The sequence below is a fragment of the Apteryx rowi genome, unplaced genomic scaffold (genome assembly GCF_003343035.1).
Source record: "Apteryx rowi isolate R43461 unplaced genomic scaffold, aptRow1 scaffold_640, whole genome shotgun sequence".
Classification (NCBI taxonomy): domain Eukaryota; kingdom Metazoa; phylum Chordata; class Aves; order Apterygiformes; family Apterygidae; genus Apteryx; species Apteryx rowi.
Window position 1 is genome coordinate 216,011 of NW_020450917.1, and position 13,424 is coordinate 229,434.

The 13,424-nt window shown below is 37.4% G+C and overlaps 1 protein-coding gene across 5 annotated transcripts in view; it reads left to right on the forward strand.

Moving 5' to 3' along the window:
• The window catches only part of TBL1X (transducin beta like 1 X-linked), a 209,692-nt gene that overhangs the window by 178,764 nt on the left and 17,504 nt on the right, over positions 1 to 13,424 (forward strand). For all 5 annotated transcript variants that reach the window (XR_003256435.1, XM_026084471.1, XM_026084470.1 and 2 more), the window contains exons 7-10: positions 870 to 1,002; positions 9,715 to 9,856; positions 12,572 to 12,635; positions 12,722 to 12,819. Coding sequence is in view for 4 of the 5 variants with exons in the window: in XM_026084471.1 (XP_025940256.1) it covers positions 870 to 1,002; positions 9,715 to 9,856; positions 12,572 to 12,635; positions 12,722 to 12,819 (437 nt within the window). In the remaining variant the exon portion in view is untranslated. The remainder of the gene's footprint in view (positions 1 to 869; positions 1,003 to 9,714; positions 9,857 to 12,571; positions 12,636 to 12,721; positions 12,820 to 13,424) is intronic.

The window sequence follows — 13,424 nt, forward strand, 5'->3', positions numbered from 1 at the left end:
CACTTCTGTATGTAACATCTGTTATCTGTTGTTTCAGTGTGTTACCTGTCCTTGATTGGTGTCTTGTTCACAGAGGATAATAATCTTGTGTTGCTGCCAGGAAGTGTAGTTTGAGCTGAAAATGATGAAGATTTATACTGAAGCGATGAAAATCTGGAGTGAAAACATTGTTCGTGGTGCAAATTGGAACGAATTGCTGCCACTAAGAGAAATTCATCATTTTAAATTTGCTTTATTTTTTCCTTAAGGAAATGCAAGAGCTTTGTAAAAAACAGTTACTTAGACTGCAAAAAAACACCAAAATTGCAGCATGCAGGTTAAGTATATCTATGTATCATTGGTTCCTTTGCATATATCATGATACCCTAAAGCAAGGTGATCACTCACTGTTTTCCTGCAGTGCTCAGGGAATGAGGCCCTTATTCAGTAAATCCTTCATCTGTCAGTAGCCCCACATATTACTTACTGGACACCCTCCAAGAAACTGGATGTGCTGTATGTTACTTTTTTACAAGAACAGCACAAAGCTTTCTCAAATGTAGTAATATCCTATTTTAATAAATCCTGAAGTCATTTTTAATAAAGTCAGCTTCAGAAAAACATACTGAAGTAAATGCTAACCATTTTTTGAAGAAAAGCTACATTCATTTATACAGAATATTTTGGAAAGCTCTACATTTTGAAGAACTATCATAAATTTGAATCACCCTAGGGAAGAAAATAGAATAATATGGTCAGTGACACAACACAGTACGTTATTTGTAATGTGTTCATTGCATTAAGCGTTAGCCTGTGGGTAGCCAGCTATTTTTAAAGCAGATCTAACAACATCTTGCAGACTACTTATATTCTGATATATCTCCTTCCAGATAATCATTCAAAGCCAATGGAAATTGACGGGGATGTTGAAATTCCTCCTAACAAAGCAACAGTCCTTCGGGGCCATGAATCAGAGGTGTTCATCTGTGCCTGGAACCCTGTCAGTGACCTGCTAGCATCTGGGTAAGAGCATGACTGAAACCAGCTGCTGCAATTAGAGTTTATTTAGAGATGCAAGAACATGAGAGTGTGCACTAGAGATTAATGAGACTTCTCTCTACTGCTTTTCCAGCCTGCAACTGTTTTTTTCAGCGGTACCCTACCTATGTAGGAGTTAGGTAATTGTAAGGTGACACAGAATATCAAGCACTTGCACATCTAAGATGTGCTGGGTTAGAGTGCCTGGAGTGTACTCTACAGCCCTGAATACACATAAAAATATTTTAAATGTTTTTAAAATAATTATGGAAAATTCTCAAAATATTAGGAGGTCATGTAACCCGCTCTTATTCTTCTTACTTAATGGTGAACACTTGGGTCTCAGAAAGTCTTTGTCATCCAAGCTTTCTTTAAAGAAGTATCGAAACTCTAAAATAGAGTTGTCTTTGGCTTATGTCTGCATTAGCATGGCGCAGCACAGTAGGAATAGGTCTGTAGAGCAAAACACTTGTGTGAGGACATTATGTCCCGGTGTTTGTATTGGGGAGGAAGGCTTCAGGCTGGACCTAGTTTTGTCCCATAAACTGAACATTCAAGAGTGGTCTGAGGGCATATTTTGATTCATTTTCATTTAAAAGGAGTCCCTCCAGTTTGTGCTCTCCAAGACTGCTCTGCATTGAGAGCCAAAGCGTGGTAAGTGGGACAATCAGGGAATTCACTTACAAAACACACTCCTGATTCAAACTAAAATGCTATTTTATATATATATATGTAAGAGCTATATTGAGACACTCAAAATCTGCATTTGTCCATGCTTAGAATTAAACATTAAAATGAAGGCTAAATTGAAGAAGTCTAACTGGGAACCTGAAGGAAAGCTGATAGAGAGGAGAGGGATGGGTCTTCATGATGTACAGCTATCCAACAGTAGGAAAACACATTTCTGAAAAGGAAGAGAGAATGTCCTTATTCTATTTCCAGACTTTTGCAAGATCATCAGCATAGTCTTCTTCCAAGTTAGTGGTTGACTTAATACATGAAAATGAGGAGTTAGAGTGCAAATGGGAAAGAATAAGTAGGAAAAATAAAAGTCATTGACAGAAATAAATACAAGCTGTAGAAACAGCAGAAGATCTCTAAGAAAGTAAAGGCAACAGTCTGTTGAAGAGAAGAGTAATTTCTGACAACAAACTGGATCTTTAGAAAAGAGAATGCTTCTAAATATCCTTTTTATTCTGAAATGTCCAATCCTAATAGTACTTTTAGTATCTATAACACTAGGTATCTTCATATATTCATTTTAAATGGGTATAGCAGCAGAAATTGCAAAAATGTATGTAGATTTTTTGGATGAAATACTTTGGTTGTCAGGTCTTTTCTTCCATAGGCTTATGGCCTTCTGATTTGTGACAGGGTCTGTGGGTGATACCATGATTCAGACAAGCAATAGTAATAACAGACACTCTCTTATGCCTTGCATTTACTATGCTTTCTGCTAACCATATTCCTCTACCCACTCAACCTTCTAGTGTCTCAGGCAATATTGCTAGGCAATATTACTTATCCCTAGCAAAGATCAACCCAAATGACTATTATTAAGAACATAAGAAGGGACCTCCTGGTCATGAAGGAGGCAAGGGTAAAACAGTTATTTCATACAGATAGTTCTCTTCCAAGAACATAGTTGAGAGAGCTATAGAATGAGATTTATTTAAAGTATAAATGAAAAATATTTTAAGATTGACACATCTGAAAGAAGTGTGGCATATGATATTCCTTAATCTTCCTGGTCCAAATCTGAGTGGATGTTTCAAGAAAAAAAAAAAAGTATCAAAGGAAGGCAAAGAATCTGTGACATTAATGAAATGTTACTGCCTGTGTAATGATTTGTAAATTAGCATCAAGTGATCCTGAACTAACTTGATCCTGTACTACTCATTTAACATTTCAGTATATGCCTAAATGCTGTGATTATCCATAGGTAATCATGACATAATAGTGAAGGAACCCCCACAGATTAAGGTGTAAGAATTTAATTAACCATAGTAAATTGTTTTCATGGTTGGTTCTTACTAAAGATGAAAATTCGGAAAAATTTTCATAAAAACGTGGAATAGCTTTCCAGGAGTAGAGGCAAATTTACGTAGAAGATTCAATGGCTGTTTTCAGAGCTGTTATCTTAACCTCTTCATTTAGGATCATTCAAATCAAGGGACTGGATATGTTGATCCGATAGATCTCCTTTGGCCCTGTCATCACAATGCATTTTTCATGGTGAATTTACCCATCATGGTATTTATTTGAATTCTGTGGAAGACAGTCTTCAGATGATCAGTCAGCACAACCATATTATTTAAGGAAAATCCATGGGGAGAAAGGATACCATACAGAATTACTCTTTAGGGACACTTGGTGGCACCTGAGATGAAGTGAAGAATGCTGCTTTATTCTGGAGAGTATCTACACAGCTGATCTTAGACATCTACTCAAGTGCTCTGTCCCTCTGCAGGTACCTACATCTATCAACTCATTCTATAAGGAATTAAGACTCCTAAATATAGGTGTTCAGACCTCATCAGTTGGCTTTAACATTGATAGCTACCTCTGGGTATCTGATTCACCTCTTTGCCAGTACCTGCCATTCCTGTCCTGGTTCCCAAGGCACTGTAGCTCACAGCCCTAGCGTGCATAGTTTAAACCATGCAGCATCTGATAAACCAGAGTAGGTACTGCAGTGACTGAGGAACCAGAAGCTGTTTAATTCTGCTGCAGGGTGCTAAACACCAGTAGATGGATGGGGCAAAGAGCATGGGACATTGATATCTTAAACAGTTTCAGCTAAACCTGGAGGATGACAATCAAAACTATTAGTCAGATGCCTCTCGTTCCCTCTCGTCATCCCTTCCATTTGCCTTTACCCTTCAGAGTTATAGGTCTTATTAATAAGTTTTGCTACTAATTTTGGAAGCACATAACTATACACATGGCTGGAAAGTACATTCAGATACTGTGTCTCATGCAGACTGATGGCAATGCAATAAAAATACTAATAATTTAGGTTCATGCACATTCTGATCAGATTTTAGCTTGCTCATAAGAAACAGAGCATGAGAATTCAGTTAGCCTTCAGATAATGCAGCAATAAGTACCATATAAAGCCTACATGATTGAAATGGCATCAAATGCACAGAAAAAAATTAAACCAAAGAGAGCAGATTGTTTCATTATGCCATTGCACAAAAAAGAGTTTGAGATGTCTAGTATAATGATGGTAAGAGTTATCATATATGGGTAAAGTATGTATTACAGCACCAACTAAATAAGGGGAAAAATTCCCTGAGCTCTTCAGTATGTTGCAGTTCTGTTTGTCCTTTACAAATTAATGCTTCCAAAACGAAAACTGCACTTAATCTGATGTGCCAATTCTGAACTGTTGTATTCTATAATAGCCATATTGTTCTGCCCAGTCCTTAGTTTTCTTGTACTTTCCCATCTGCTGCCCTTTAAAAATATGTATATATAAAACTATTAGATAAGTGAAAGAACACATTTCTTCTGTCTATTCAGTGCCTAGTACAATGGACCTCAATATATGACAAAGTATTTTTTTTCAAGCCATAAGTTATACAACTAATAAATTTCTCTAACAATTAGCGTTTTAGAACACATTCTGATGTAATCTTCAAAACACTAGAAGAGTAACACAGGTTTAAGATCTAATCAAAAACAAACTGTGTATGGGGATTTGTTTGCAGAATAAATTATGTGAAACTAAAGCATGAGTTTCCAAATGTAGTGGTATCCCACTGAGAAAGGAAGTTTGATTTTTAATATTCCATCCACACATTCACAAAGACTTTTTAAGGTATGAAAGCTAGCACAGCAATGTGTACTCTCTGTACTTTGAAAATGGCTGTTGAAAAGAAAAAAACTGGAGACAGAAATCTCTCTGATAAAATAGCCAGAAAAAATACATACTGTCAAGCTACTCTTTCCTCTTCCACCACACCTTAAAGAGGAGGATGGGAGAGACTAAAGATACCGGTAAAGCCTATCAAAGGCTTGAGTGTCACCGGATGCTTATGAGAAGGATGCTTAGATATTATGAAGGGAAGTATTATAATAGTACAGTAAAATACATACATACAGACATGTAAGAGGATTAACTATCCATTATGAAACAAATCAACATTCCAAAACAAATAATTGCATAAAACATTTTGGACATGTAAAATAAAATGTAGATGGTTGGCCAAATCTCAGGCCATCCCCAGCCATAGTTCTGATTTTGCTCTTCTCTGCAAAGACTGATTTCTTCCGTGAAATATCTTTCAGTGTCTATGTTTTAATTTTATGACACATGAAAGTTATTCCAGATGGTTATGTTCCATGGATGGTGCAGAAACCCATTACAGCTACCTCCACATTAGTAAACTAAACATGCCTGGGAATGTTCCTATGCTTTGAGGCCAACTGGCACAGAATGACCTGTATCTATGCTAGCAAACCGTCTTGGCTGCGGACAGGATAGCTGCCTACAACCTGCATATTTGAAATTGTCTCTGGACCATTCTAACCACCAAGCTGTGCCCAGGAATTATTCAGGGAGAGTGTCGGGGCCCGGTATACACCAATAGGCCTTAATGGCCCCAGCAGAGAGTGCAAGTTCAAACAGACCAAATTCTGGCCAGGGAATAATCTATCAGTTTGCTAGCATAAGTGGTCATAGTCCAGTAACCAAGTATGTTTATGAGCATACTTGAATTTGAAACAGACTGTGAATGTCAATGTTGCGGGAGCCTTGAACTCCGGAAGCTTTTCTAGTTAAAATTAGGATGCTTCTGTCTGCACATCCAGCTGCTGCTTCCAGGAACATGCTCTGTTCTGTTGCATTCAGCCAGGTCCTTTAAGCAACCCTCGTAGCCTCAAAGCAGGAAGGCCTGGCATCATTCCCAAAACCCAGCAGTAGGTTTCTTTGCTTGTCTTTGCTGATCTACACCAGCCTCTTTCACAGGGGGGGACTTTGTCTCTTCCAGAGCTCCATGTGCACTTTAGCTCTCCTTAGTCAATGAAATAATTAGCCATAGAAGCCATCGTTCACAAAGTTTTAGGATTATGGCCATGTCTCTCAGAAGCAAGAAAAGATGTTTCTAGGTCATCTTCTGCTATCATCTCTGGATTGTATATAATGCTTTGAATTACCATATTCCTCATACCAGTTGTTTAGGAACGGTTTTGACTTACCCGTCCATACCTGCTATTGCAGGTTTCAAACTCCTCAAACAGTGCCAGGTGTTAATTCTACTAACTGCAAGGGCTGATTTATTAGCAGGTGACTTTATTGAAGCCTGTTTCTTCATTGCATCAAATCCTTAATGCAAAATGGTCAGCCGTTTGGTGAGGTCTGTTTGAATAAGCAATACTGTAGAATCAGCATAGACACAGAGCCTTCTGCTAAAGCTTAGGCACTACAATCTTCCTCTGGATACCTCCAAGATATCTCCCTCTGCTGACTCCCTAGGAGATGTAAGCACTTATTCTGAGAGGCCTGCTTCATTAGCAAAAAGTTATATGCGTAAATTAGAAGGGGTTCCTTCCCTTTATGCCTTTAATAATCTCTTTTAAAATAAAATAATCTAAAAAATCTAACCTATTTAAGCCAGAAGTGCTAAATACACATTTTAGCAATACTGCATAACAGTGTAACAGTAAATATAATACTTGAAACTGAAAACTAGAAATAACAAGATACAACAGTCATCTTGCAAATTTCTTTACACAACTGCAGCTATTTTAACCTCTGTGCTGACAGTTATGGAATGGGGATTTTATATGTCGCAAATAAAATTCTGCAAGCATTTGTCCACCTGGATTCATGATTACATGGGGGCTGAAGAACATGAAATAAAATTCTTTCAGAACTAAGCCTTCCTAAAATTTGGCAGTACTCTACCCTAGTGCAGAACAGTACACCTATTGCTCAAGTGTTCATGACTTGCATGTTGGAATCAGCTGCTTTATCATGCAGATAGAAATGCTTCTGTGGGCTAAGGAGATTAAATATCTTTCTGAATTGTGCTTGAACTATGGTCCCTCTAATAAGGCAGGGTTCACTGAATCATTCAGCAGAAATCAGAATACTTTCCAGAGCAGAGAACACTCCTTTTTTTTTCCAGCGAAAAAAGGGAAGACACACAAATACCCCTGCCACACACTGATAGGTTCATAAAGCCTCTCTGCAGGGACACATAATAGCTTATGTAGCCTTCGGAGGAAGAAAATGGAAAAACAAAATTAAAATACTGTAAAATAAGATTGTCCAAGCACAGCCAGAATATTGACTAAATAAAACTGTTGAAAAACAAAACGTAACCCTTTTAGAACTAGCAAATACGAAATTGTGTTTGATAGTCAAGAGCTGAGTGTTTTATTCAAAGGGTCCAATAACAAACTGGGTTATTACAACGAGGGCAGGCCTGGCTTAGAATCTGCTATAACAGAGAAGCCAGCGCTGAAGGAATTTCCTAGTTGGTTAGCATGTTAACCCATAACCCAAGCCTATAAAAGGCTTATGTTCCCACTATTGTAAATTATCACAAATAAAAATGTCCCTTAACTTCTAAGCCTCATGATTAACTTCATTAATTTTCTAGCTAATATGTGCAAAATTGTTGGTCAGTCTTCCAGATCTCTATAGAAATAAAGAGTTAGATTACAATCACAGCTGTGTATGATGACAAAAATTATCCTGACTTAAATTATTTCTTACTCACTAGTGTAAAAGATGAGTGCCAAAAATGAAAGAATGGCTGCATAGCAGTAGGCTGTGGTTAGCCTGGCAAAGCCCTGGCCAGTCGTCACTTCTCAGCTTGTCATAGAGGGTTCACAGGAGGTGGGAGGCACATTCCCCGTGCATGCAATGACCCAACAGAGCTCTGAGCCAGTGATGTTGGCAGAGGGGTTTTTGCTCTTATGGTTAAACCATTTTCATGTAAAATCTGGCTAAATTATATATAAAATATTTGCAGTGGGGATAATATAGAAATATACAAAGATCAATCAAGTTTGGCACTTGAAAAGTATGAAGTTTTTCAAATTTTCTGGAATTTTTGTTATCAATAAATAAAATGTTTTATTAGTAGACCAGAATAAAATTTTAAATTCTCTTGTGAAGGATTTCCTTTTCAGTAAAACGTGGGTTATCAAAGCAAAAATGGATCTCAGGAATTTAGTTTCAGGAGAAATACCTTCTCTCCTTGCTAGTCTATAGGAAAAGAAGTTTTAATCATTACTTAGAAAAAGACAGGAAAAGGTAACGTGAAGTATATAGATAATGAAATTTCATTTGGACTGTATGAATTCTAAGAAACATAGGAGAGATCCTAATTCTGCTCCAAGGATGATTCTGTTTACTGTGTATAAAATGAAAATAACCCTCTGGACAAAACAAGCAATCCATTGTACAAATAGTTTTATTGATTGTTTTAAAAAATAGTTGGGGGGGGGCAACATGAGAGACAAATCTCAATAAACTAGAAAGCATAATATATTCCACTTTGTTGCAGATTAATTTGTGACCTCAGAGACATTTTTCATTAGAAGAAGGACTTAGGCAAACTGAAAATAAATATATGATTTATGAGAATAGTATGATAAACTCTTCACTTCCTCCTCACAACTTTCTCTAGAAAACATCAGAATTTTAGTCTGCAATAAAAACATCTTGGAAAATATTCAGTCTATAAAACAGATTAAAAACCTAATGCTGTCTCTATCTTGCTGTCTGTCTCTCATCAAGAAAAAATACTCTCTTATGTCAATAGTTATTTTGCCACTTTTTTGGACAACATGAGCTAAGCAGCCAAGCTCCAGACAGCAAAGGACTCTAGACAACACAAAGTGAATTTAAATCACCTTTCTATTTTCCTAATCTTTAGGTTCCATGGTTTGATTGTATGCTGAGAGACAGCTCTGCAGATAGCTTCTGTCAGAGGCTATACTCTGGACTGTCCTAAACAGAAGTGGAAAAAGTATTTTATGAAAGAGCACCGTCCAACTTAAAGGCAGCCTTATGTTCTCCTCCTGCTCCTGCAGTGGTTGTCGGAGGAGCTCAGGCTGAACCAAGGAGCTGGCGCTGCAGCAGCTTTGTCACACAGTTAGAGGTCCACTTCCCCCCAGCCGCTGCTGCCGTGACACTAAGCACCTCTGCAGACTGTGACCCTGCAGGTCTGGTCACATTGTCTTCAGAGCAGACTAGGACTCTGGAGCACCAGGAACTCTACAACCAATTAGGACTTTATGTATCTTTATGTGACATTTTTGGGGAAGCAGGCAGGCAGAGCCTTTGTGTTTCTATCTTTATTTGGATTTCCACAGTGTTAATGTGTTTGTAATGTAAACTGCCCCAAAACCATCTCAGTTACGCTGATATGATCTTTATGTAGGAAGTGCAAAATGTGGAACCAAGCAAATATCTTTCGGGTAAAACTATTTTGAATAAAGCAAATGATGTTAAGATGTGGATTCAAATTATATATGTAATTTAAACATGTGTTAGCATAAAAAGAAAGTTTGCCAGTATAGGAACTGCAGGAAAGACAGAACTGCGAAGAAAAGTTGCATTTTAAAGGCTGTGATGAGATGTTCGCTCAATCAAAAATATAACTGGAGGTTTTCACTTTGTTTGTTGGGTGGACTCAATGAGAAGTGTTCATGTTTCCACATTTGCTTTTATAGATCAGGAGACTCAACAGCCAGAATATGGAATCTCAATGAAAACAGCAACAGTGGTTCCACTCAACTAGTTCTGAGGCACTGTATAAGAGAAGGAGGACATGATGTCCCCAGCAATAAGGATGTGACTTCATTGGACTGGAATGTAAGTTAGCTTCTAAGACTGGGGCTGGTTTTTAACTGTCTAAATTTAATTCATAGGCTATTAAAGCTGCTGTTCCGTATCTTTCATATCTGAGGTGGCCAGAACCTCTGTCCTAACCTACCGACCTCTTGTTTCAGATACTCATAATAGACTGAACTTTCCCCTATGCACTTGAATTTTCCAGGACTCTTGCCAGCTTCAAGTTTAATAATGATGTATTTATAGATCTGTTTTTAGGAGCATGAGTAAAAATAGCTAACTTTACAAGTGAAGATTAAGCAAGCGATATATGAACTAATGAAGCCTGATTAATTGTGTATTTGCATCTCATGGTTAATTTATTTTGGTATGTGAGGAGATGTAAGTGCCAGGGAAGCTTTTTCTGAGGTTGGAACATTTATGGAGACACCCTTCTATTTGAATACTGTGGTGCATAACAAAACATGTTCGCATTATAGTCTTCATTTTGGTAGGAGCATGTGTAGTCATTCTCTTTCTTACCTTTCCAACTTGTGGATGGGGTTGTCTTGCCTGATCCTTTATTTACTTTCATCCAGCAAAATCTTCTGTATGAGATAATATGGTCCGGCACAGAAATGACTGGAGTGAACAGAAAAGACAGATATTGTTGAGAATCTCCAGTGTCTGGGCAGTGTCCATGGGTAGTGTTAAGGCTGTTGCATATCTCCTTTCTGCCACTGAGCAGTGTAAAAGAAACTTAAAAGACCAGGCAGCAATCTGAATGAATTTTGAGATCCCTTGCCTTCTGTCAGATTTGTTGATGTTAGCACAAACGGAGTAATCTCATTTGCCTTGTTTCCTTAGGAAACCAGATTTAAAAATTAAGTACCAGAAAGGATTCTCATCAATATATATGGTGTCATTTGCTGGTTGGAGACCAGGTTCTATTGATTAATCTTTACTGCACTATTATTGTCCTCCAGGTGAGCTAGATGCTTCCCAAAAGTAAAAGATAAGGCCACTGCACAAAACAGCTTCCCCTATATTTTGTATATTTGACACAATGAATGAAGTTGATAAATAGTACAGAAAGCACAGGTAGGTTAGCAAAGCAAATAAAGATAAAAGCCACTGTGTTCATTATTTGTTTCCGGTGGACATCATGGTGAAGAAATATTGTCAGGAAAAACTGAGTTGAGGAGTGCGAAGAGGGAGGTTGCATGGAGGAGAAAAGTTGGCAAAAAAGGATGGGAAAGGGCATCCTCTAGTAGTTCCTTATCTTTCCAGACTTAATTGATCACTGATACTTCCCTTCTGCCTGGTGCTGTTACCACCTTTGTTCTCATCAGTAATCTAGATGTGTATATCTCAGTGAAGTTGGCTTGGGTTTTGATATTTTTTCCCTACATCATTGTATATTTGAATTAAATCTACAACTGCTCTGACTCACTGTTTTTGGAGGGTTGGAATGGACATATGTTTTAGAGGATTATTTTATTCTTTTTCTTAATTTTCTGTTCATGATGCTAGAAAAGCCATCTGCTTTTATTGTTTACTTAGAACCACAATATTAATCATATTCCACTGTGAAATTTTCACACTGGCTAATATATTAAATCAGTTCTTCTCTTCTGTTTTATGTGATTTACATTGTAATAAGAAATGTCATCTAAGCAGTGCTTGTTAGATGTTAATTCTAGAGGTCATTTTCAGATCATGTCCTTTGGCACCAAGGGCAAGATTCATCTCCCTTAGCTTTAACCACCTAAACTAGTCATACAGGTTTCCACAAAAGTCAGCAAAAACAGAGATGTGTGCTTTGGTGGTGGTCTGGGAAGAGTCTAAAGCAAATGGGATCCTGAATTATGCTCCAGAGGTGGGTGATGCTGTCAGTTATAGAGAGATGCTGTTAGGTTAAGTCCAAACTTCTCGACCTCTGGAGATAAATGAGGTGAATCTTACCTCTAATGCAGCAGCTGAAATGACTTAACGAATAAATGCCTAGCTCCAGCAGTACCTGTCTCACCAGGTTCCAGGGTCAGATTTCTTCTTGATTATTCTCTTATTCTGGCCCAGTAAATTTTGCATTCTTGTCTACACAGGAGCTAACCTCTGATGAAGGGTTCCCTCCAGCAGAATATATATATTTGCTGACTATGATTAGCAGGCTTTCTTGTAGTAAGCAGAACCCATGAATTCAACTTTGCTCAGGCCACCCACCATAGTAGTGTGCCTCTGAGCCTGTGTGTGAATCTGTGTTTAGACACCTAGGAAGCAGCTTCTTTTTGTTAGATAGCATTTGAGGTGTTGAAAGTGAGTGTAGGTGGCTTAGGGGCTTAGGTCCTTCTTGCAGGTATAGATGCCTGAATTTCACTGAACTTGGATTTAGTCAGGATTTAGGTGATCTGTTGATGATTTAGAGGCTCTTTATGCCTAAGAAGTAGTATCTGTTTATTAACTGGAAGAATTCCATATAGGTTGTTGTATCTTGTTTTCCTTTTCCAATCCTTTTGATTAAATTACTCCATGTGATGGTGCAGTCCAATATTTCACAGTAAGCTAGGGAGTTTTATTTCCTCTCTGTTATCTGCCGTACTAACCTCTAATTTAGATCATAATGTAATAATGATATTAGCTATCTCACTATGTGGGCTCAAATTTAAAGGAAAGCATAATGCATCAAACAAAAAAAAAGGTTGGTTGAAATGTATTTCATCTAGTATTTACCTTAGACATTTATATATATTCTAACAGAGTGATGGAACACTATTGGCTACAGGATCATATGATGGTTTTGCAAGAATATGGACAGAAGATGGTAAGTAACACAATGTTCTTAAGCAGTGAACTGTAATTTGGCTAACTTGTGATCAAATTGTAATATTAACTTTTTCTTTATTACAGGTAACCTTGCAAGCACCTTAGGTCAACATAAAGGTCCCATATTTGCCCTGAAATGGAACAAAAAAGGGAATTATATTTTAAGTGCTGGTGTTGATAAAGTGAGTTTTAAAAATACCTAATTCTGACGTATAAATATGTTGATTCAGTGAGCTTGGGCTGCTGAATTTTGTAAGATCATTTTCTTCTGCCCTAGGAGTCCTGCAGAGTTTACTTTCTTTAATTTGTTTTAGTAGGTCTTGATTTCCTCAGATTAAGCAGTTGATTGTGTTTTTGAGGATGCATAGATGTGTACTGTTTTTATGTGAAAGGTTTTTTTAAACACATCTCCATTGTGCCCCCTGTGTAAAATTAGATCTTAAATGTTTTTCAGATAAAGAAAGAACTAATTTCCTTATTTATGCATATAGTTTTATCAAATATTTCCAGGGAAGGAAGTAGCTAGCTCATCTGATTATTAAGACATTTGCATTTGAATAGTATATAAGATTTTCTTTTCGCTGAGTGCGTATTAAGAAATTAAAATGAATGGATGATGACTGAAGGATGAACACAAACCCATTAAAACTCAAACTGGAAAGTAAACACCATTCATCTTGCCTAGCTTTAGATGCCTAAAAAGTCAGATGTCAATGTCATCCTTGGCTTCCTTTATAAAATTAGGAGAGAAAAAAGGCACTTCCAGAAGATGAGTTGCGTGGCCTGT